At 44.2% G+C, this 25,918-nt stretch overlaps 1 protein-coding gene across 4 annotated transcripts in view; it reads left to right on the top strand.

The window, feature by feature from the left end:
- Positions 1-726: 726 nt before the first annotated feature.
- Positions 727-25,918, top strand: part of ELAPOR1 (endosome-lysosome associated apoptosis and autophagy regulator 1) — a gene marked incomplete at both ends in the record, with an annotated part of 62,191 nt that continues 36,999 nt past the window's right edge. For all 4 annotated transcript variants that reach the window (XM_084243972.1, XM_084243973.1, XM_084243974.1 and 1 more), the window contains one exon: positions 727-879. In XM_084243972.1, coding sequence (XP_084100098.1) covers positions 727-879 — 153 coding nt within the window. The remainder of the gene's footprint in view (positions 880-25,918) is intronic.

Here is a 25,918-nt window from a genome sequence, read left to right on the forward strand (position 1 = left end):
GTAAAGCAAACTCTCTTCGGTTAAACTCAGTTGAACTCGGCGACTCTCCAAGCTCCGCACAGAGGTGGTTGCAGAGGCACGGATGGATTTCACCAAGTGGACGTGGGAGCTCCTGAAGCGACTGTTGCAGCAGCTGACAGTCACCGGAGGAGACCGCTCGTCTCGACTACAACTTCTCCAGGAGAGAACATCTCCGTCTCCTTCGGTCCCTTCACATACAGAAGGGGCTTAATAAGTATTTGTCAAACGCCGCGTCTGAAAAATGAAAGATGCTCCTGAAGAGTTCAGGGCCCGAAAGGCAGTGGAAAATATGAATTTGGTGGCGATGCCTTGGAGGATGTTTCCATCGCGTTCCTTAGCGCACCCGCCTGTTGGGCAGGCTGCGACCCCCCTCCAGGCGCGCGCACTTCCCCGCCGCGCGAGCGAGCGGCGGCGGCTGCCATGGCGACCGGCAGGTGAGCGGCAGAGGAGCGCGTGGTCCCTACCCCATCCGCGCGGAAGCAGAGGAGGCGGTTGCCTAGGCGACGCGGGTAGGCGGGGAGAGGAGGCAGGAGGGAGGAGGTAGGATGGGCGGCCTTGGCGTAGCCGCAGGGAGGTGACTGGAGCGAGCCCAGCCCCTTGCATCCACCCCTTGGGAACCTCCCACCCCTTTTTTCCCTGCCTCCGCCAGCTGTAGCAGCAGCCACCGCACCTGAGCCGCTGCTGCCTCCCGCTCAGGACGACGCTATGGCTGAGCCTGGGCGCAGGCTCCATCCCTCTGCCGCCGCCGGCGGAACCGCGGAGCAGCGCGCACTACGGCTCCTGCGGCTGCTGCTGTGGGTCGGGACCGCCTTCCAGGTGACCCGGGGAGCGGCCCCGGAGCTTCACGCCTGCAAAGAGGTAATGTCCCCCCTCCACCCCCGGACGCGGCCCCACATGGATCGGGAAAGTCTTGGATCCCGGCAGAGACCTTGGGGACACTGACAGTTTCAGAGGCCACAAGAGTTTGGGTTTCTTTGGGGATGGGGCGCGGTGGGGGAGTGCGGTTGGCGGAGAGCAGGCGGGAGGGGAGCCGGCTGGCGTCATGGGGAGGCCAGCCCACTGTAGGCTCGCGAAGTAGATCACCCCCGCCAGCTGGGGCTGCCGAGCTCGGGGAGAAAGGTCCCAGCTGCGGGGAGCTCAGCGGGAACCCGGACTAGGGGATGAGGGAGGAGGAAGAGCAGAGCTGTTTTCCAGCTGGGGCTAATTACCTTCAAAGTGGTTCAAACCCGAAGATTAGGAAGAGAGGGGCGAGTAGAAAGTGGTAAAGGGGAGAAAGAGGATAAGAAAGGAGTTAGGGAGGGCAAGAAAAGTGGTGGACGCAGGTGGGGGAGAGAGTGAAGGTCTGTCACCTCTCTTCCTCGCTGGTGCACATCCAGCTCCCCAGCTGCCCGCAGGCTGCTGTGGTGGGACCTCTTTATAGTTTTATCTCCCTTGGGTGCGCTTTCCTTCCTTCACGTACCTGAGAGCACTCCACCCACCTCTGTCCAGACTTTGAGATCTATGAAGTCTTCTTTTCTGTCTCTGGACTTCTGACACGTGCCATCAGTCTTTTGCAAGGTGTTCCTAAAGTATCGCCAATATAATTTAAAAGACAGTAGATAGTGCATGTCTACCACCTCAAAACGCCCTTTGAACGTTTGTTTTTTTTTTGGGGGGGATGAAAAGATACCAGGGGGTAGCTAACTCAGTAATTTCTATATTATTGAAATAACAGTATTTAGTTGTGCTCTGTGTAACTTTTTTGTTTGTCTTTTTGCTCCGAGTAACTTTTTAAAACCATATGGCAGAGGCAGCAACCCATTATTTGTGAAAACTACATTGGGGGAGGCAAATACAAGTTGTTTTATTATCCCTATAAAATGTGAAAGGCTGAAGGACACATCAACAGTCTAGTCCTGTAAAAGTAATCCCAAAGGTCATACTTGGCTCAGGTTTTGAAGGGTCAAAATATTTGTTTTGATAAGTTGTCAGAAATAACAAGTCCCTCCCTGCCCTGTGTGGAAATATATTATCATAAAAATGTCCTAACCTTTAGGCTCTATACAGTGTAACAGATCATGCTGAAGTGGGGTGGGGAGAGAAGAATAAAGATGTTTGGCTTCATTCATTCATGGGATGCAAATGACACTACCACCACCACCACCACCACTGTCAGTGGGACTTTTACTGACTTTGAGCAGTCCCACTGAGGCATTTCTACCCAGCCATCTGATGTCCTGTTTCAAAGATGACTGAGAATAGGGTGATGTTGTCAGTGACTGGGTCACTGGCTCTGGTGGCCTGTGGTCTAACAAACTTGAGATAACCCTCCCAAGCAAGCCCATTTGCGTAACAATTCTCTAGGAAGCCCCTGGGTTTAGGTAGGTAAGAATCTTCTAGTTCAACTACCACTGTGGTTGAGATCTTTATCAACTATGGAAAGTATGAAACTTTTAAGAAATGAAACACTTCATAAAATCTTGGTTTGGAGGGCGGACAGGATATTGATACTGGAGAATTCTGACTTGTGTATGATTTTGCTTTCTGTCTTTTTAAAATGACTGGATTTGCCTAAGCAAAAGATCTGGCCACAGAGCATGAGCTTCAGGCAGTGGAAAGCTGGGGGGCTCAACATACCTTGCCTGTTACCCTCCAGTTTTGGGATCTGTGGAATGGGTATTCCAATAACCCCTAGCTTGAAAAAGATTGCTTTGAGGATTGAAAGAGAAGATACAAATAGAATACAAATTAGAGTCACCTAGTCCTTTTCCACATAGTTTTTTTTTTTTTAACCTTTAGATCCACACCCTACACAGGAGTGAAAGTGGCTTAGGAGATATGTATGCTTAGTGGCCATCAGAGTCACCAAGTCCTATTTACACTCTTCGTGAGCAAACAATGACTGCTGAACACTGGCAACTCCAAAACAATAAGGAAGAGAATTATTATAGTATTCTTCATTTGGCAATAGGAACTGACCTAACAAGTTTGGAAGTTTCCAGTCATAAATGGTGGAGAGCCAATTCAAGGTAGACTAAACCCCTTCTTTATTCTTATCTTCCTATAAATTTCTTGTGAGGTATGAATGGGGGGGGGGGACTCTTATCAGGCCAAGGCCAACCTAATGAGCACAGTGATGTCCCAACCTTGTTTCTGAAAGCTGAGGCAGCCCTCTGGATCTAATCAGGAAACAGTGAGATTTAGCCATGAGGCCTAAACTGAGGTCTGGGAATTCTAGATGGCTACCCATGTGCTGGAGCTGGGTGTTCCTTTCACAGTTTTACAATAATCAGTGTCACCAGTGGAACTAAACATCCTGTATAGTATTTGTCTTCATGAGTCACTGGCACCCAGGCTAAGTGATGACTGAGAGCAGAAGGAGCATTTCAATAACACCATGCATTAAAATCAGATGAGAGAGAAACGCAACTGCCTTTAACTAATCTGCCTTGTCTTAAGGCTCCAGTGTTAATTGCCCTCAGAGGGACTTGCCAGTCTGTACTGAAAAGTCCATAGGGTTTAGGAATCTGACAGACGTGGAGTAGAATAAAATGTGTTGAATAAGCGAGGACTCTGCCACTTAGTAAGGATGTCACTCTGAAAGTTAATGGACTTGTCACTTGAAAGTTAATGGACTTGTGACAGCATCAGATTCCTGATCTGTAAAATGCGGATGCTAATGCCTATCTCACAGGCTCTGGTGGGGATTAGATAACACATAGAAAGTGCTCAGTATATATCCTTGGTGGTTCTTAGGTGCTAAGAAGTATTGGTAGGCAAAAATATTGGTATACAGTGGCATATAAATGATCACATGAGGTTAACGTGTGGAAAGCAATGCCCGAGTAGCAATATAGCTATTGATAGGAAACGAAGAAATGTATTTGAACAGCTGGCACTTGACCTGCTTCTGGAATAACCAGTAGAATTTCAGTGGGCAGAGAGGGAGAAAGTTTGCTCTCTCCATAGAGGGAGGTGCCTGAGGAAAGATCCACAAATGGAAGATGCAAAAGATCCTGGGGATTGCAAGTTGCTGGAATGTGAAGCAGGTGTAGAATACAATGGAAATCAAGGTCGGAGAGTTAGTAGCTAGATGGAGAATCCCTGAGGACTCTGGCAGAAAAGCCAAGTGGAGTGGATTAGCATGAATACAAAGTAACATGGTGGAAGCAGGCAGACCAAAAGGTGAGAACAGAGAGCTGGGGGCCAGGTAACCAGTGGAGAAGATTTTACTGAGGTCAAGGAGGCTGTTAACCAAGGAATGGCGCTGGGGTGGTGGCGGTGGGTTGAATGAAAAGGCATAAATAAGAAAAATGTGAGGGTAGAAGTTAGAGGATTTGGCAACTTATTGAAGGCGTGGGGTGATGAAGAGGGTGCATCAAGGATTTTATTTTATTTTTTAAATATTTATTTACGCATATAAGAATTGGGGTGCAGGCCAGAGGTATGGGAGGGGGGGTGACAGGATTCACGAGAGACAGAATGGGGGACAGAACAGGCAGATGTACTGAAATACACTGCTGAGGGGAAGCAGCAGGCAAGTCAGGAGAGGTCTGCTATGCCATGTGGGTCGCTCCCTGGCTGGGATGGAACTCGTGCTGCAATGGCTGCAGATTGCCTCACAGTGCTAACACTTAACCCCTTGCACCACCAGGGAGGCCTTGAATCAAGGATTTTAATCAGGATTATGTAGTAGAAGCAACCAGCCAAGATGCAGAAAGAACAGCTATAAGGAACACAATAAATGCTTCCCCTGAGGCTACCCCCTGTTCTAGGTAGGAAAGAGTCCTGAGACCTTGCATGCTGCTTCCCTGTCACTCAAAGCTTCTATGCTCTTTTAGTTCTTCCTGTATTTGTTTCTAACACATTGTAGGGACAGGATGGGCCAGAGCAGATTTCTATGATCTGAGCAGAAGGGGAAAACAGAGTCCTGGAGCCTTTGATGTCTTTCTCAGACTTTTATTGAGCTTTTACATGTAGTGCAGCAACCAGGTACAAGGCAGGCAGGAGTGCAAGGAGGCCAAAAGACCTCCAAGGCCCCTGCAAGTCTTCACTATGGGTTCTCTGGCCTTCTTTTTCCCTTCTCTCTCCTGTCCCTCTTTCTTGCCTCTGCTTCTCTTGGCAAATATCTTAATACTGCTGCTGTGTTGGGCCTCCCCGGTGGCGCAGCGGTTGAGCGCTGGGTTGCGAAGCTGCAGCGCCGGTTCGATCCCCGGCTGCTCCCCGTCACCAGAGGAGGGTCCCACATGGCACGAAGACCTCTCCTGCCGCCCGCTGCTCCCCTCAGCAGTGTACTTCGGTCCTTCCGCCTGCTCTGCTCCCGGCTCTGGTGAATTCTCTCACCCTCCCACACTTCTGACTGTACCCAGTGCTTGTATAAATAAATAAATAAATCTTTAAAAAAAAAATACTGCTGCTGTGGCCCACAGAAGTAAACAACATAACTTATAACAATGTAACAAATGCAGGTACCCCATCAGGCAGGGCACTCCTAATGGCAGAGGGCAGAAAAGCCTGAGAATCATTTACCCTACACAAGTGTTGAAAATTTGAATTTACAGGAAAATAGGTTTCTCTAGAAAGCATTAAAGACCCCTGGGCTTTTAGGAACTATTTTAGGGTAAGTGTAAGTTGAAAATGACTTCTCTGCTTGGGAATCTGCAAAGTTTGATGTTTAAACAGCCTGCCACATATGATGATGAGAAAAACAGTAAGTGTCCCTGTTTCATGAAGTATTTTTAGGGCAGCAAAATTTACTGTTTTTGTTTACTATCAGGGAGGAATAAATTATAGTAGATTCTTGACCTTTAAGAAGTAATTTTTCCCATTCCCCTGTGTCAGGTAATGGTATATTAAAACTGAACCAGCCTGCAAACATCTGACTTTAAACATTGCCGAAGTGATACATTTCAGGGCCTCCCCTGGTGGTACAGCCCCAGCGCTCGCAGCCTCTGCAGCTCTGGTTCTATCCCCAGCCGCCAGGCAAGGGTCCCACATGGCATGACAGACCTCTCCTGCTGCGCCCGCTGCTCCCTCAGCAGTGTACTTCATCAGTCTGCCTGTTCTGTTCCCCGCTCTGACTCTGGTGAGCTCTCTCACCCTCCTGTGCTTCTGACTGTACACAGTGCTTGTATAAATAAATAAATAGATCTTCAAAAAAAAAAAAAAGACACATTCCAATTGCAGAAATATTGGGAAATGAAGGTAAATAAAAAGAAGGTGGAAGACTAGTGCATAGTCAGTACTCAATAATTGTCAATAATGTTAGTAGATTTTTAGTGGAATTATATATTATTGCAAAGTTATATTCATATAGGGGTAAAAATCTGTGGTCATCTTTTCAGTTTGTCACCTTGAAAATCAGGGTTGCTATGTACAAATAACCACTCCAGTCTTCTTATGGTGTTAAATAAGGTTCAGTGCTAAGATAAGTCAAGGACATGATGAGATATTATCTCAGGATAACTAATTTACAGTGTACCAGTGGACTTTTATATACTTCAGCATCTTGCTGGAAGATGACATCTGAGAATTTTTAACTGCAGTGTGTGTTGGTATAGAATGCTGCTCAAGAAATACAACAAGAAAACTATAGTACAGTACAGATATAGCATACTCAAAGCAAAATATTGATTTTGAAATGGGATTGAATACCAGAGTGCTGTACTGTCTTCTGAATACAGTGCTTAATTAGCATTATTTTTGTAACAATGATACATTGCATTCTAAAAATCAAGAAATAAAGAATCCCAAAAGACACAAAACTTACCCAGAATTTTATCTTGTTAAAAACACGGCAAACATTTTTCCAGATGTACATTTCTTTCTATCCTTGTAGAATTTCTATACTTATATGTATAGAAGTCAATATATAATTCTCCATAAATGGGATCCTATCACAATGCTGTTTCAGAACCTATTTTTTTATACCAAAAAAAATGGTAATAAATATAGGTCCTCTTTTTGAAGATTCCATAGTTTTGTAGCATGTAATATAATTTATTTACCAACCAATTCAGATAGTGTCTCATTTCTATTAGTATAAACAAGACTGAAATGAACACCTATTCATACATGTTTGTAAACACTTGTTCAGCTGTCATTTGATTAACTCCTTAGATTATGTCCCTAGAAATGGGCATTCCTCAATTAAAGGGCACATATATTCTTTATTGCTTCATTATTTTATCCAGAATCTCTATTGGAGAAATTACAGCAATTTTGCTTCCCATTAACTTTGCACGCCTCCACCTCACCTCACAACCTTGGCAAGTCTATCAGTCCTTCTAGACTTTGACACATTTGTAGGCAGTACACATATTCTTGGCTTGGTGGGTAGTAAGGCATCCTGGTGTATTTCAGGAGGTATCCCACCTGAAGCTCCCCATGACTTCAGTGTGTTACTGCAACCAAGAGATAGAGCATTGCTCATTCTACAGCAAAGAGTATAAAAAATCCTCTACATCATTCCTTTTTTAAAACAAAAATAGGCGGAACGCTTCATGAATTTGCATGTCCACCTTACCCAAGGGCCATGATGATCTTCTCTGCATCGCTCTAGAGTGTTTGTGCTACCAAAGCAAGACCCCTATTCATCATTCATTTTTTTAAAGATTTATTTGTTTATGCATACAAGAGCTGGGGTATAGGCCAGAGGTGCAGGGGGTGAGAGGATTCATCAGAGACAGAGTGGAGAGCAGAACAGGCAGACTGACTGAAATACACTGCTGAGGGGAGCAGTGGGCGAGACAGGAGAGGTCTGCTGCGCCATGTGGGTTAGATCCCTGGCCAGAGTTCGAACTTTTTTTTTTTTTTTTGTATAGAGGCATGCTTTATTTATTTGTTTGCTGGTCTGTTTGTTTGTTTTGTTTATACATGCACTGGGTACAGTCAGAAGCGCGGGAGGGTGAGAGAATTCACCAGAGCCAGAGCGGGGAGCAGAGCAGGCAGAAGGACCGAAGTACACTGCTGAGGGGAGCAGCGGGCGGCAGGAGAGGTCTGCGCGCCATGTGGGACCCTCCTCTGGTGGCCGGGGAGCAGCTGGGGATCGAACCGGCGCCGCAGAGGCCGCGGGCAGCTTCGCAACCCAGCGCTCAACCGCTGCGCCACCGGGGAGGCCCAAGAGTTCGAACTTTTGCTGCAGTAGCTGCAGATAGCTTCATAATGCTAATGCTTAACCCCTTGAGCCACCAGGGAGGCTCTATTCATCAATCTTGTTCTAAATCCCTTCTCAGTTGCCTGCCTCTCCACCCAGCCCAGAGTGAAAATTCCCAGCCTTTTCATCCTCTTTCTCACATTCCCCCACCCAAGTGGTTCTTGGAGAGAAGATTTTTTCACTTCAAGAGCACAGCTGATATAAAAATAATCACTCCAACTGACTTTTAAATTTGGTTAAGTGCTATGAAAGAAAAGTGAAGGATATTATGAGAGAAGACAAGGAGACTTATCTAGATGGGGAAGGTTAGAACAGGCCTCACCGAGGAGTACATTGAAGTGACAAACAGGAGGATGTGGAGGAGTTTGCTGCTGAAGACGAGGGGGCAGCTTGTAGTTAGGAAAGGATCTAGTGCTTGAGGATGGAGAAGGCCAAAGTGGCTGGGTGACATTTAACACTTGTAAAATGAAAAATATATTCCTACTTTGGAGCTTCAAAAACTGTTAAAAGAGCTGAGATTTGGGGGCCTCCCTGGTGGCGCAGGGAGTTAAGACGGCAACCTATGAAGCTATCCGCAGCCACTGCAGCATGAGTTCAATCCCCAGCCAGGGATCTGACCCACATGATGTGGCAGATCTCTTCTGACTCACCTGCTGCTCCCCTCAGCAGTGTGTTTTCAGTCCATCTGCCTGTTCTGTTTGCCACTCTGTCTCTAATGAATCCTCTTACCCCCCATACCTCTGGCCTGTACTCCAGTTCTTATATGCATAAATAAATAAATCTTTAAAAAAAAAAAAAAGCTGAGATTTTGATCAAAGTCCCGGTGGCAGGGATTCATTTAAAAATTAACATTTACTTTTACATTATAAAAATAATACATGTGCATCATCTTTGTAATAATATTTCCCATTTATGTTCTAAGTAAGCTATATGCATTAACTCATCTGGTTCTTACAATAACTCTGTGATGCAGGTACCATTAATACCCCACCCCTACTCCACCCACAGCTTCTTCTCTTTCCTGCTTTATTTTTCTCCAAAACACTCTACCACCTGGCATATGTTTCACATATGTATGTTTAATTGTTCATCTTTTCTGCTTAGAGGGTAAACTCTCAGAGGGTTAGTATTCTTACATTCTTTTCTCTGTTTCTAGTGACTATCACATAGTAGATTTCACACATCATACATCAACAGATTTCCTGAATAAACCCCCATTTTGTGGATGATGAAACTCAGACACGGAGACATTAGCCTGTCTGAGGTTACTTGGCAGGTAAAAGAACAGGGTCTTAGGCAACTGGGCTCTTAATCACTGTGCTGTTTTCTGCCTATCCACGCTCAAAATCCAGAGCAAAAGTAAAGCTGATAAAAGTTTCCTCTCCTCCCTGTAAAACCGCAAAGACTAACCTCTGTCTATACTTGCTTAAATATATTCTTTTTGAAATCTCAATGCCTCTACAGGCACATCTGTCTATTCTTTTATTTTCTGTACAAATCAGATCAGAATATTTGTCCTATATTTTACTATTTTTATGATGACAGCTCTGTGTCTTTATTTTTAACAACTAAATGTTAGTTCATTATATGTATGCATATCTGTTTCAATACAGCTTATTGAAACAGAACTTGAAGACTAGGTTGAGTCTAGTTGTTTCTATGGTAACAGCGCCACAGCGAGCTTCCTCCTCCATGTATTGATGCAAACTCGTTTGAGTCCATCTGTAGGGTAAATTTTTTTAGGTAGAAGTAGTGAGTCAAACAGCAAGTGTTTAACATTTTAGTAGCTGTGTGTCAGGTTGGTAAGATAAAGTTTTATTTTTATTTACTTTATTTTTGCATATAAGAGCTGGGGTGTAGGCCAGAGTTTCCCAGGGATAAGAGGATTCACCAGAAACAGAGTGGGGAGCTAAACAGGTATATCTTCTGAAATATATTGCCAAGGGGAGCAGTGGGCCAGACAGGAGAGGTGTGCTGCGCCATGTGTGGGTCAGCACCCTGGCCACAGCGGTTATTCCGCTGAGACTCAACCCCAAGGCCACCAGGGTGGCCTCTGGTAAGATAGAGTTTTAAAGATAACGCTGGCCTTCTCCACATGCAGTCAGACGGAGGAAGGAGGCTTTGGCCATGATGGCACATCAGAGTTTATTCTCAAAGAGAATCCCTGAGACACGGAGTGCCCTACTGGTTGGTTGGTTCCATATAGTTGCCTGCTTTTCCCGGTCGGGGCAGATGGGCCTGATGGCTAAATTACCAAATTTTCTGAAATAATTAGCCAAACTCTGAGCTTTTCCTCTGTCGGCATTGGCTCCCTGGTAAGTAATAAAAATTGTGCCATTTGTCACATTTTTCTTAAGCTCTCCTTCTATGTCACACCAGATAAAGCACAGAACAGATAATTATAGTGTTTGACAGCTGCTGGAAGAAAGTATCTTTTTTATACTTCCTAGGTTCTCTGCTTTTCAAATTCCTTTAAGTCTGAGAAACCTACTATGAAGTTACCCCCTCTTTTTCTTCTTTGATGTGTCAGGATTATTGAAGGCGTTTAAAAAGACCCACAGAGCCATGCAGTCTGAAAAATAAATACATTGAGTTTCTTAGGCCTAGAATTTGATTTTTTTTTAAAATCTGAATCTTACCACTGATACAAAATAAAAGGAAAAAAATGGGCTTTAATATAAGAAGGTAAACCTGCATGTTCATTGGAGAACCCCTCTCCTTCCCAAAACAATAAAGGAAAGCTGTCTCTGAATTGGAAAGGAAACTGAAATTATCTGATTTTGCTTGAAATTGGTTGCTTTGATCTCCAACCCCTTCTAGACTAGAAAACCCACAAGAGACAAGCACTGGTTATATCTATTCGTCTGACTTAGTTCAAATTCTTAGTGCAAGGATGGTTGTGGCCCAGGCTAGCTCTTAGGAGAAGTCAGATATGTCAAGACCTGGGCGACTAGCTGTTCCATAAACTTTGAATTGATGGGTCAACTTGTTTTTCTTGTAAAAATACTTTTAAAATTAGTGCTAAAACTTCCCTTTGTACATATTAATTCAACTGTGTGAATCATCTATAAAAGAAAAGAAGGGGCTATACCCAAATATAAAACAAGAAACAAATTAGCAGGAAGTCAGATAAAACAAAGAACTAGAAAAAATGGGGTGGAGAGAAAGGACAGATTTTTAAAAGGACATATATAACATTTAGTCATGTTATCTACAAGACTACCCCGGATTTTATATTTGCCAGCCAGTTTTCCTCATGTGCAATAGATTTATGTAAGCTTTCAGAGAAACATGTGCTTGTGACCACACACTGGTTTTAGGCAGACAATTGCTTACACATCCTCATGTTGGTCAAATGATGAGTAACGTAAGGGAGTAGACATAAAGAAGTGTGAGCACTATACCATTGAATGCAGGCAAGTAGATTTTTAGGTGCTTCTCTGCAAAAGGAGACATCCTTTTAATTTCTAGATAACCTAAAAAAACCCATCAGAGATGGATGGGTTGCGTCACTCTGGGGAGTACCATTTAGGGGTAAAATTGTCACCTCAAAAATGCTGTTGTTGGCATGGACCTCAGTGGTCATCCCGACCTGGGCATCTTCACCAGTCGCCTCCAGTAGCTGGGTGGGTGCTTATCCTCAGCTGGGTCGCACTGCTTAACATTACAGATATTTAAAAATGAATACTTTTTACCTTGTGTAATAAGTTCACTCTTTCTAAAGTAAATCCATACCGCAGGGATAAAAATTATTCTTTTTTAAACATTTGCAATTGTTAAGCAAAATAAGTGGTCGCCTGATGGCCCCATTATTTCTAGTATTTGTATCCTCCACCCTATGTCCTTTCTGTTTTTTTTTTTAAAGATTTATTTATTTATGCATATAAGAGCTGGGGTACAGGCCAGAGGTGTGGGGGGTGAGAGGATTCTCCAGAGACAAAGTGGGGAACAGAGCAGGTAGATTGACTGAAATCCATTGCTGAGGGGAGCAGCGGGCGAGGCAGGAGAGGTCTGCTGTGCCATATGGGTAGCTCCCTGGCCAGCCGGGGATCAAACTCATTCTGCAGAGGCTGCGGATTGATTCATAGTGCGGAGCTTAACACCTTGCACCACCAGGGAGGCCCCCTTTCTGCTTTTAATCTCTCTTAGGAATGTTGACCATTGCTATCCATATTGGTCCCTGATTCCAGAAAGCAGGTCCTCAGAGCTTGAAAACACCAACAACAGGTTTTCTCTGGAGATAATGGGCCATTGCCATGTTTTCTCCACTGAATACTTATTTATCCTCTTCTATTTCCAACTTTTTTTAAATATTATTTTTAGTTATTTTTATTTTTAACTGTTTTTAACTTTTTAACTCCCTGAAGTTTAAAGTAATTCATTCACCATTTATTGAACGTAATGAACTGAAAAAGACAGAATTACATGACATGAAACCAACACTGACAGCACACATAGCCTTGAAGGGAACAGCAGTTAGAGATGATGCCAGGGGCCAGATAGGAAGGGACCCCAGTCGTTGATTTTAGGCTCCATCCAACTCTATTATAACCTCATCATCTAATTACAGTAAATATGTAAAGACCCCCTTTTTTTTTTAAAGATTTATTTATTTATGCATACAAGAGCTGGGATACAGGCCAGAGATGTGGGGGCGTGGGTGGTGGTGGTGAGAGGATTCACCAGAGACAGTGGGGAACAGAACAGGCAGATCGACGGAAATACACTGCTGAGGGGAGCAGCAGGTCTGCTTTGCCATGTGAGTTGCTCCCTGGCTGGCTGGGGATCTAACTCATGCTGCAAAGGCTGCAGATTGCTTCATCATGCAGTGCTTAACCCCTTGAGCCAACAGGGAGATCCCTAAAGACCCCATTTTTAAGTAATGCTATGCATTGGAAGGTGCTAGGAAGACAAGGGTTCTGAAGGGAAACAGGCCCACCCAGTACACTGGCACATAGCCTGGGCTCAGTAGGCGCAACTGGTTATGCCAATCCAATGCCAAAGTGCAAATAGGCACAGGAAAGTTATTTTAGTGTGGATGAGTGTGGCTAAGAGTCTAAACCAGGCTTTACATAAGTGGTAAATTTTAGTAAGAACTGAAGATGTAGCAGGGCCCTTGAGGTGGGGAGAACGTATTGTCAGTGTTAAGTTTAACAGTAGAATTTTAGCCGTGTAAAATCGGCTATTAATGAGATAGAAATCTCTTGGTGCAACAGGAATTCGAAACGATCATCTTTTTCAGACTGGATACACTATTATCGCTGCTGTCTGTGATCAAGTGCTTTATAATAAGTTGCTCTGAAAAGTAGGGGTTGAAAATAGCATTTATCATCTCATAGTTTCGCTGGGTCAGGAATTTAGGAGCAGCTTAACTGGGAGATTCTGGCTCAGAATCTCACAGGTTACAGTCAAGTTGTCCATCAGGGTTTTAGTCACCCAAAAGCTTGTTTGGAACTTGAGGATCAGCCTCCCAAATGTTTACCCACATGGCTATTGGGGGCCCCTCAGGTCTTCATGTGTGGGTCACTCCATAGGGCTGCTTAGGTGTCCCTATGACGTGGCTGCCAGCTTCCTTCCAAGCAGGTAGGTCAGAAAGAGCTGGGAGGAAGCACAAGACCTCTTAGGACCTAGTCACTTCCACCATATTCTATTCATTAGAAGCAAGTCCTCAGTTCATCCCACATTCAAGGGGAGGAGAATTAAACTTTCTCTTGAAGGAAGAACATCAAAGAATATGTGGACATACTTTTTAATTCCACATAAGGGCATATCATAAAATCACCCAATCCTTTTGATGTTGAATCAGTGCCCTAAATCTGGTGTCCCTGAATCTCCAGGATGTTATTTCTTGATGCAATAATCATCTTGAACACTCATAATATGCCGGTATTGCACATGCAGCTAGGAATTTGGGACAAATTGACCCAATACTAACCTCAAGGAATTTGCAGCTTATTGGGTTAGGGGGATGATGTCCATAAATACACACACACACGCACACACACACAGAGTAGAAGTGAAATATATTTTATTTTCTCATCTAGAGTAATTTCCTTTGGTCTCCAATTGAAGTAGCAAGGATAGGATGTTAATTACTATCTATTAGCCTTTACAGACACTGGCACTGCTTAGAGTGGGAGGAAAGAGCAAGTTGTTTGTTTATCAGTAAGTATAAAAATAAAGAAGTAGGAAGAGCTGTCTCCTTTCCTCCTGTGACTGCTAGCGAGCAGAAGGATCATCTGAGGCCTTCCTGAATATTCAGGAGAATGGCATTTTGCCTTTGTTTCATGCTTGGTCCCAGGTCCCATCTCTGCTTTGGCAGAGTGAAAGGCTGCTGTGGACTTAGTTCCCAATGTGGTGCTCCAGGCTGGCCCCAGGGGAACCCTTTGAGTCTTAATGTGCCTTAGGCACTGTTGGGTGCAGCGTGGGTGGGGGGTGTGGGAAGGGACAAAGGAACCCTACTACCAATTTTAGTTCCAAATAAAGGAGCTCTCCACCTTCTGCCTTGCAGCAGAAGACATCTGAGAATGTGAAGTCAGGCAAATGGCTTGAGATCGAGCAACCTGCTTTAGATGGCACTCGTTTCTCTAGCTCCCCTTCTGCTGATCCTACCTCCCTTTTCACAATGAACAATATTAAAGTTTCCCAAAGGAAAATGTTGTGGGTCAGTAATGGCACTGCTCTCCCCCTGCCACTTGCTTTAGTTTTGGGTGCTTCCAGATTTTCCACTGCTAAGTCTTATAACCCTGTCCTGGCAAAGACCAGATGCAGAACCCTGTGTGGGAGCTTGCCCAGGCCGCCTCCACCTGGTGGGGTCCTGGTTTCTCCCTCCTTGGGCAGGCACTAGCTGCCAACAAGATCCTCAGTCCTTTGGCAGCGTTCAAAGCATCTAGCCAGTCCTATACTAGAGAGCAAGCAGCTGTGCTCTCCAGCCACACTCTTACCCTCGAGAGGACTGTCTGTCCTCTTTGCTAAGTGGAAAAGCTGAAGCTGAATTTAGGAGTTACCAGTGGTGGCTCACCAGGGCTTCTTACACAATGCCACATCTTTTCCCGCAGAGAAAAGAAACTTGAAGAAAGAGTTCAGATTTCAATAATTACCTCTAGGCACTCTTATCTCTCTCTTTTCTACTTTTCAAAAACAGTGGGTAATATAATTTTTAAGCATAAAGAAATAGCAATGATGGTTGGAGCAGAAGGGGTTTTCTGGAAATCCTGCAACAGCATAGGAGACTCAAAAAAAAAATTAAAAAAAAGACTAAGCCAATCTCTAATTCTTCACCCACCCAGCTTCCCAGCTTAGTACAGGTGCTTCCAAGCTGTCACAGGTGGGGCTGGCTGGAACCTGCTGGAACCCAGATTGCTGAGCCCACCCTAGAGGTTCTGATTCATGGGTTAGTGGTTAGTGAAGAGGCCCAAGATTTGCATTTCTGACAAGTTCGCAGGCTGGCCCTGCTGGTGCCGGCCAGTTGTGGGTGTCTTCACCTTTCTTATGTTTCTTGTTGCTGGTGTCCTGCCACCACACTTGGAGAACCTCTGGTTTCAGTTTAGGGTAAGGACAGGAGCTTTGAAAGTCAGGAGGGCTTGGACTTGACTCCCAAACAGGCAGCTTATTTACCAGCCATGTGACTTTGTGGCATGAGCCTGGGTAACTCCAAATTGGGTTCTTCACCTTTCATATGGGGGAAATAATATCTACCCCACGGAGTTCATTGATTCAGCAAATGCTTCTTGTCTGACTATTGCAGCTCTGGGCTGGGTCTACTATAGAAGGGGGGTGGTGACAATGGACACAATAGTCTTTGATTTCAAGGAATTTTAGGCGGTTGTGAAGATTAAAGGGAGAAAACTTACAAGGTTTCAGAACCACGAGAGATGTCTAATAAACATTAATTTTATTTCCCGCACAGGAGGTAACATGATTCTATTTTGACATTTTTTATTGTTTGTCGAAAGAAGTTATTCTCAGATTTTACAAGCAAGCTATGAGCAGCTCCTAGTCCAAATGGAAAATGTGAGGAATGGGTGCTGTATGGGTTGAATTGTGTCCTCCAAACATTCATTTGTACCTGAGATGACCGTGCCCCCACCCCGCCCCCACCGCTGACATACCACACAGCACCTCAAAATGTTATTTGAAAATAGGGTCTTTGCAGACATAGTCAAGTTAAGACGATGTCAGTCATGGCTCCTTATCCAAAGGAGACATTTAGGGCTTCCCTGGTAGCGGAAGGGGTTAAGTGTCAGCACTATGAAGCTATCCACGGCTACTGCAGCACAAATTTTTTTTTAATTTAAATTTTATTTTTATATTCCCCATACAATTACAACCCCCTTATTTTTACCCCAAGCCCTCCTTTCCCTGCCCCCCACCCCCCATAGAGTGTCTCTTGTTCATAGTTATTTGTTGATTTTGATATTTTCTTTCTTATAGTTATTCTTTTTCCTGGTCCCTTATTTAAGTTTTCTAGATTCCTGCTATGAGTGAGACCATCCGGTATTTTTCTTTTTCTTTCTGGCTTATTTCGCTGAGCATGATCCCTTCTAGCGCCATCCATGTTGCTGCAAATTGCATGTGTGTATCTTTTTTGATCGCTGAGTAATATTCCATTGTGTACATGTACCACATCTTCTTGATCCAGGCATCTATTTTTGGGCATTTGGGTTGTTTCCAAATCTTAGCTATTGTAAATAGTGTGCAGCACAAATTTGATTCCAGGCCAGGGAGGTGACTCATATGGTGCAGCAGACCTGTCCTGTCTTGCCCGCTGCTCCCCTCAGCAATGTATTTCATTCACTCTGCCTATTATGCACCCCACTTTGTCTGTGGTGAATCCTCTCACCTCCCCATGTCTCTGGCCTACACCCCAGCTCTTGTATGCATAAACAAATAATTTTTTTTTTAAAAAGGAGCTATTTGGACACAGACACACACATAGGAAAGATGCTATGTGAAGAGTGGAGTTGGGCCAGCAGGAACCAAGGAATCCAAGGATATCTGGCCATCACCAGAAACTAGGAGGGAGACATGGAACAGATTCTCCCTCACAGCTTAGAAGGAATCAGCCCTATCCACAACTTGACATCAGATTTCTGGCATCCAGAACTGGGAGACAACATTTTTTTTTGTTCAACAATGCATTCCTGTGTATAGTAATTGTTAGGGCTGTTATGGCTGATACAGGTACTGGGACATGATTATAGCACATCGTTTAATGGGGTGCTTCAAGAGGTGAAGGAGAATTTTCAGTTTCCACCTTATACATCACTACTTGAATTTGTTTACTAACATGTTTGTAATTTAAAAAAAATAAGTGTAGGTATAATTACTGCTAAGCACTCTTAAAAGAGTAAACTCCCCTGTCTCTGGATCTTTTAATCTCTTAGTTAACCAACAGCTTTAACCACCTGTCAGGTCTATCAGGATTGCTGTACCTGGTTGAAGCTTGGATTATAAGACCTTGCTTTAATTCATAAACAATAGGAAATCCTCTAAAACATGCGGGGAAGTGTGTTTGTGGGAAAAGTACAGTTAGACATGGGGTTGTCTATCACACAGATGCAAGTCAGAGAATTTACCACCTAATTGGAGAGAAGAACCGGGAGGTATCAACAAAACAAGGTGGTTTATGATCCGACCCATGAATGTTGTGGAGGACAGAGGTTCTAGAAGGATCAGGGACCATTCCAAGAAGCCCTGGGAAAGGGTGTTTCAGTAGGGACTGGGAGATGTAAGTGGTGCAGGGCTGGGGGGGCATCATGTGGGGTGAGAAGGTTCTGGGTTTTCTTCTGACCCTTTCATTTAGAGGATCAGTCACAAATGTGTGCCACTCTGCAGGAATCAGTGCCATGGGCAGGATGACACTGTTTAAATTTATATTTTGAACAGATAATACAAACAGGCAAGCAATTCAAAAGGTGTAAAGGGCAGCAAAGAGGATCTGCTTGCTGCGCTCCTTCACAAGTGTAGAGACTTAAAGAAAAGTATCTTTGCTATTTCTAGAATGAAGGTCAAGTTAGCTGAGGCCCAGAGTGACTAGATTTCAACTTTATGGGACAGTGGTTGGGCTCTGCTGGTGCAGGAACTTGTTCTACTGTTGGAAAACTTTTTTAAAATCACCTGCCCAAGTACATTCCCCCCAAACCCTGCTCCCAGATCTTGGCCCCAGGCCACAGCAGAACTGACTTAAGCGAGAGCAAGGCTTCTGTTTGCCATCAGGATGAGTTTGGCCAGAGCAGGCCTGGTGTCCTAGAGTTAATTCTGTACTCGCCCACCTCAGTTTCCCCTGTGATGGCAGAAGGGTGGGTTCAAATCTCAGCTCGTGACACGTGGCAGTGGCCGAGGCTGGGACTGTCCCAGAGAATGGGCTGGGATTTGTATTCAGAACTTCTAGAGTCGCAAAGCTGGCATTAATAGCTCCATTGGTCATCAATGCAGATTTCATTTTATGGGAAAAGAGGCATTTACCCAGGTGTCTTTTCAGCCTTTCTGGCTCATAGCACTCACACTTGATACTTATCAGTACCCAGAGCTGATAATGTCCCTTTGCAGAGATAAGACTATAAGAGAAACTGTTTCTGTCACCCCCTCCTCCACCAGCAGACTAAGGCTTCCTGATTTCCTAATTTATCCTCTAAAGAACATTTCCCTATGGTTGGGAGTCATCTGTGAAGCACAATGGCAGTGCTAGCTCCTGGCCAGGGTGGCACAATGCTGTGGCCGCCTCCCCCCACATGGCACTCCCTGAGCACCCAGCTCCAAGAATCCTGCTTTAAAAAAAAAAAGTTTCACTCTCAGGGAGGCATTCACTTTAAAAAAAAAAATACTTAAAATTTTTTTTTTGAATAGGTAATTCATCTACGTGGTAATCAATTCAAAAAGCATAAGTGTCCTCTTACCCTCATCCTCCGTCACCAAGTTGTCCTGCCAAGATACAGCCCGTTGCCATCACATTTACTACTGAAGTTAGTCTGCACGGCCAAGGCATCTGTAGGTGCTGTACATGTACAGAAGACATGGTGAGAGTCCTGATTGTGGGCTTCTCTCTGTGGGAAAACCAAAAGCCAAGTAGGAAGATGCTCATGCAGCAGCATGCTTGTTCCAAAATCAAAGTATAATGCACCCATGATGAGGAATTCTTTTAAATTGATTTTAATTATTCAGACTGGGATTGGAGGTGGAGGTGTTGAATTTCAAACTAGGTAAACCAGGAGATCAGAGATATGGACTGGAGGTAAAAAGAAATCAAGGATGTATTTCATTCTTAAAGTTTGTTATTTTTCATCTGTCACTTTCTACCTGATATCATGTCTATGTATATATTTGCAGCATTCTTATATTGTGTATATATCTTATAAGATAGTACCTTTATACTAGCATGTTAGTGGCACTCCCAGGGATTGTGCAGCATACAACCTATGCAGCTGTACTCTGTGGTCCCTGTATATGCCAGACTTGCCACAATCATATTTGTATTCTTTCACATTATACTTAGTGAAGATTTTTTTTTTTTTGTGTGGGACCCTCGCCGGTGGCAGGGGATCAAACTGGCGCTGCAGAGGCTGCAGGCAGCCTCGCAATCCAGCGCTCAACCGCTGCGCCACCAGGGGAGGCCCTTAGTGAAGATTTTTTAATTGAATTACTTTGAGGTAAACTGGTGGCTGGGGCATAAGGTCAGAATAAAGAGAGAAACATTGGAGATATAAGCAGAGGCCAGGGAGTAAATGCCCTTATAAACTTTGCAGGGAAGCTGGTGTTTGCTTTGAGGGTATCAGTGGTACAACCTTATTTGCAGTTCAGATGGGTCACTGGCTGTACCCTGGAAAATGTCTTAGAAGGGAAGAGGGAGCAGAGCCTAGGAGATCAGTGAGTAGACTCCTCTAGATAAGAAGTTACTGTATTTTGACTTATTTCTTGGTGGTATGGATGGAGAGAAGTGGACTGATTCAAGAGATATTTTGGAAGTAGAAAATAGGTAGGTCTTGTAGATTACATGTGGGGACTAAGAGATAGATGTCAAGGCCAGTTTTTGGCTTGAGGAGGTGCTGAATGTTGCAGTATTAATATCAGAGCAAAAGGTCAATGCCAAGACTGGTATTTAATTTTTTAAGTGTTTGAGACTTAGTAACTATTTTGAAAAAATAAGTAAAAATAAATATCAAAACATTTCAAATGTACTTCATACACATCAAGTAAAATGTACATTTATAAAAATACAAGTATTACTTATTATCATTGTAACACAAATTGTTAGCAGATAAGTGTAGAATTCAAAAACTACTGAAGACCAATATTGCCACCACAAAGCAAGTTAGATATGGACCACCACAGGAGAGGACAACTGAGAACCGTTTTTAAATGTTGGATCTAATGTAGTTGAGAAATGCATCCATAGGCAGTTAAAGATAAGGACTGGCTGCTCAAGAGTAAGGGCTGGATTCAGAATAGAAACTTAGAATCATCAGATCATGAAGGCAATTGAAATTGTGGTAGTAGCTTTGTGTAAAAGAGTTGAATCGAGCTTTGGAAAAGGCTAGAATTTTAATTAAGCTAGAAGGTATGTAAGGAAAATGGTGGATTTGCAAGCTGAAGAAAAGAGAAAATGGAAGAAAACTGAGGAGTTAGGGGTACAATTATACTGTTTGTGTTGTACGGTGAATGTTTAACAACTGACTATCTAGAAAAGTTAAGGTTGCTCTGCTTTAAAGTGTTTGCCAATGCCCATGGTATAAATACTCCCACCATAGTCAATTTCAAGCTGTCAGTGTCAGTGAGTATGGAGTTGGGCAGAGATGAGCATATTCAGCTCTTGTGAGCTCATACAAGGGAACTCCAGCTCACAACTGGATGTTGTCCTGATGGAAACCCAGTATTTTGTCGGGGAGAAGTGGAGGATATGCTTAAGTGATAAAATGAACCACTAATGAGGCTATAAAGATAGGTAATAAAAAAAGTCCTCCCTGGTGGTGCAGGCAGTTGAGCACAGTGCTGTGAAGCTGTCTGCAGCCTCTGCAGTGCCGGTACGATCCCCACAGGCAGCAGAGCAACACACATGGTGCAGCAGACCTCTCCTGCCTTGCCCACTGCTACCCTCAGAGTGGATTTAAGTCAATCTGCCTGGTCTGTTACCCGCTCTGTCTCTGGTGAATCCTCTCACCCTCCCGCACATCTGGCCTGTACCCTGGTTCTTGTATAAATAAATAAATCTTTTTTAAAAAAAGGTAATAAAAAATAGTTGACTTGGATGAAATTGAAACCTTTATTTATTATTGGTAGGAATATAGAATGGTACAGCTGTTGTGGAAAATGGTTTGGCATTTCATCCAAGAGTTAACCAGAGTTATCGTTCGACCCAGCAATCCCACTCCTAAATATAGTCCCAAGAGGACTAAAGCATATATATGTTCACACAAAATTTGAACATAAATATACATAGCAGCATTCTTTATAGCAGCTCAAAATTGGAAACAACCCACATTGAGGTCAAGATAGCAGGGATATGAAGAGGGAAGGTGAGGGTTAAAAAGGAAAAGATATATGGAAAATTAAATAAAACGTTGTGCATATAGATATTGAAATATTATATAGCCATATGAGGAATTAAGAACTGATCCATCCCCCAGTATGGATAAACCTTGAAAACATGCTACGTTAAGACAGGCACAAAAGTCTGCAGAGTATATGATTCAACTTTTATGAAATATCCTGAGTAGGTAAATCCATGGAGACAGAACATTGATTTGTGGTTGCCAGGTACTAGGGAAGAAGAAGATGGAGAGTCATTCCCACCCGACTGCTAATGGGTGAGAATTTGAGGACTCCTTACCCCAGTTTGAGAAACTATTCTAGGAGATTGTAGTGTTGCAGTCACTCATTTGTATTTGTTCCGCTCGAGTTATGGAAGCTATTGTAATCATAGTTATAATAGCCCCCAAGTCCATCCTCGTCTTCCAGGGTCAAGTTCTCCATCACAAATTGCTATCATCCAAACACTAAGCTGTCCTTGGAGACCTTTGCATAGGCCAGGAGCTAGTTGGCCTCTTTCTTTCATGTATGATTAAAAGCTCAGGTGAAAAAAAATTTAGTGGAACATTTTGATCTCATTAAAAAACAAAAGAAGCACACCTTTGAAATATAATCTCATAAAGCCCTGCCTTGTAGACAGATGTGTGTACCAAACTCTCACCTATCAGAAAGGGACTGGAATTTATAAAGGGACATTTTGTTTCCTGGCTACAAAGCCATTTCAATCCTAAGGATAATTATAAGCAATAGTGAAAAGCCCTCTGCACCTGATGGGCTGGTTGCAGTAACCCAGTGTCATAAATGTCAGAGACCAACCTTTCCCTTGGTGAGATTAACTCTGGGGGAGAAACCTAGAAAAGGGACAGATGTTGTTCCATATGTATGAGAAGACTGATGGGAGCAGGGAGTGAGTCAGGGCGGCAAACACCAGGGGGACTGGGGAGGCTTGAGCTGCTGCTGTCTTCATGGCTATTAGACCTGAAATGTCTTTGGGCTCCTTCCTCCTGCTCCCTTCGCCAGAATGAGGAAAGAATGGCCTTTGTGCCCCCTGGCAGCTCCCTCCAGCAAGGTCATAGCTATACCTGTTCATTTAGTGTGTGTGTCTTAAGCCAGTTTACAAAGAACTTTCCTGCATATAGTCTCCTAATTGTCCCAGGAGGTTCATGTTACTCAGTTTGGGGGAGGGGAAGAATCAATTTATTGGCTGGTGTGGGGGGAGGTTTGATGATTTGTCCTCGATCATAAGGTGCTTGGGGTGGCAGCACAAGATGAGAGTCTAGATCTTCTGGTTCTGATCCAGAGTGCCAGGCGCAGTTCAGAGGCGCTCGAGTGCCATGTCCCTGCCCCACCATTCAGTCACTCAACAAAGACTCATTGAGAGCTGCTGCCGGGCAGGCACCGTTCTGGGCACGGCTACGTCAGAGAGCAGAAACAAAGATGCCTGTTCTTATGGAGCTCACGCCTGATGCGGAGCTAGGGCGGGGGCAGGCAGGGACAGTAAGCACCATGGATCACTAAAATTATAAAGTGTGTTTGAAGGTGGTAGGTGCTATAGAAAAAAAAAAACATCATTGAGAATTTGGGGAGCAGATGGCAGTTGTGAGCAGGGAGGTCAAAGCAATAGGGATATGGGGGGGCAGTGAAGTTTAGTAGGGAAGATATGTGTAAAGTGCCTGACCAGAGCCTGCTCACTCATGGTGGCCTCCGCCCCTCCCAGACCTCTCTTCCTCATTAGCCTGTCAGTGTCTCCCAGGAGCACCAGGCTACTACCGTGCCCAAAATGGACAAGCAGCTTGACTTAAAGGCAGGCCGAGCAGCAGGGTCAGGGTCTGCCGGGCCCTGTCAGGCCCTGGGCGTGGTGGCACAAGCTGCACCAGCTGCACGTGGAGACCCATTGTCCACTGGTTGAGCCGTGTCAATGGCCAAAGCGGGGGACACTGTTCCTGAGTCAGCACTCACCAGAGGAAGGGAGGAGAGAAGGTGAGGAAGAAGGTAGACTAGAGAATAACAAGAAAAGTCCTGTGGCCTCCACTCCCCTCTTCACAAAAGGACAAAGTGAGTTTGCAGTGCCCCAGAACCTCAGCAGGATCATCCACCCAAACCCAGAGTGAGGATACGCCAAAGCCAAATGAACAAAGAACAGGAGCTTGTGAAACCATGCGCCTAAGAGAAAGTCCCATCTGGGTCCCTGATCTTCAAAATAAGACATTTCTCCATGGCTTTCCATGTTCTGTGCTATGAAGAGCTGTTTCCTCCCTCCCAGCAAAAGGCTAGTCTCTCTCCTTGAGTGTTTCCTGGGATCTGCTCCCGTCTGGGTCAGGTGCTATCCAAACCAAGGTGTGTCTGCAACTGAGACAGTAAATACCTGTTGACCCCAGTGTACCAAACTCAGGCATTTGCCTGGTCTTCTCTGCCCCCACCTTGAGATTCTCTCTAAGGGATCTCTCTACAGATCTAAATCTAAATCTAAAGATTCTCTCTAAAGGATTGTCTGCTTTTCAGGGACAATGAGAGGACAAGGGGTGAGTCTGCAATTGGGCAAAGAGTAGGAGGCGGCCTCTTCCGGAGCACAAGGCCTCTACTACAAACCTGGCTCTAATCAAAATCCGGGTTTACTTAAGAACGTGTTTTTGACGTGAGCCCTGTCCCAGCCAAGACAAACCCAAGGCATGTTGATCCCCTGCTTCCTACTTTTTACAGTAGGTGATTCTAAGACTGAGGATGTGAGACTCCTGGTTGCCTTTGTCTATTCTGTCTGTGCGGCAGTTGTGGCTGGGGAGTTACCCTCTGCCCCCTCCAGCAGTGCCTGTGCTGTGGTTCTCAGACCTGCCAATGTTTTACCCCAGTGCATCCATTTATCCAAATTGTAATGGCAGAAATTTATCAATTGTGAAGCAGATGATGGGAATATGGGGGGAGGCATTATATTTTTTTTCATTTTTTTTATTTTAACATTTATCATTTTTTAGACAATATTTGCTTCTCCCCCACCCCCTCAGATTGAGTCCCCATAGAATCTCCTTCCCCAAGGCACCCGTGCACCATCACCACAGTCCCCTGTGCTCCTACCTCCCTCCCTCTGATCCCTCTCTCTCCTCCCCTGCAGGATGTCTCTGGTTTGTAATTGTCTGTTTTTGCTTTGTTGTGTTTTGTACTGTTATTATAGGCATTATATTTTAAATATATGTATTTGAAATTAACCATAACAAAAAAAATTTTATGAGTTAGAGATAATCTGCTTTCTCTTAGAAATCTCCCTTCCGGGTCAAGAATCTTAAAGAAACTCTTTAACCTAGTAATTCCATTTCTGGGAATCTACCCAAAGGAAATAATCAGAGACACACAGAAAGTTTCACTGTAGTGTTATTAAAAATAAGGAAAAATTGGACACAACTACTGTCCAACCATAGGTAAATGATTAAAGAAACCCTAACACACCCATTTAAGACACGTGAAAGTGCTTGTGACCTAAATTGTCGTGAAAGTGTCATAATACAAAATGACATATCATATGATCTTAATTTTGTTTTTAAAAATGCATATGCACATGTCAAAGAAATCTGGAAAGCCATACAATAAAATGTTAAAAGTAGTTATTTCTGCTGCCCTGGGCTTTGGCAGATTTCTGTTGTCTTTTTTTATCCCAGCCTGTAGTTTATCTTCTTCAACGAACATTTATGACTTTGATAATTATTTTAAAAACTATGATGTGACATTTTATTTATTTATTTATTTATTTATTTATTTATTTATTTATTAAGATTTATTTTAGGGCCTCCCCAGTGGCGCAGCAGTTGAGCGCTGGGTTGAGAGGCTGCCCGCAGCCTCTGCAGTGCCGGTTCGATCCCCGGCTGCTCCCTGGCCACCGGAGGAGGGTCCGCATGGCACGCAGACCTCTCCTGCCGCCCGCTGCTCCCCTCAGCAGTGTACTTCGGTCCTTCTGCCTGCTCTGCTCCCCGCTCTGGCTCTGGTGAATTCTCTCACCCTCCCGCGCTTCTGACTGTAATCACTGCTTGTAAAAATAATAAATAAATAAATCTTTAAAAAAAAAGATTTATTTAATTTATTTATACAAGAACCGGGGTGCAGTCAGAGGCGCAGGAGGGTGAGAGGATTCACCAGAGCCAGAGCGGGGAAACAGAACAGGCAGACTGATGAAATACACTGCTGAGGGGAGCAGCAGGCGCAACAGGAGAGGTCTGCAACGCCATGTGGGACCCTCGCAGGCCGGCCAGGACT

This window comes from Talpa europaea (assembly GCF_964194135.1).
Source record: "Talpa europaea genome assembly, chromosome: 9".
Lineage (NCBI taxonomy): Eukaryota > Metazoa > Chordata > Mammalia > Eulipotyphla > Talpidae > Talpa > Talpa europaea.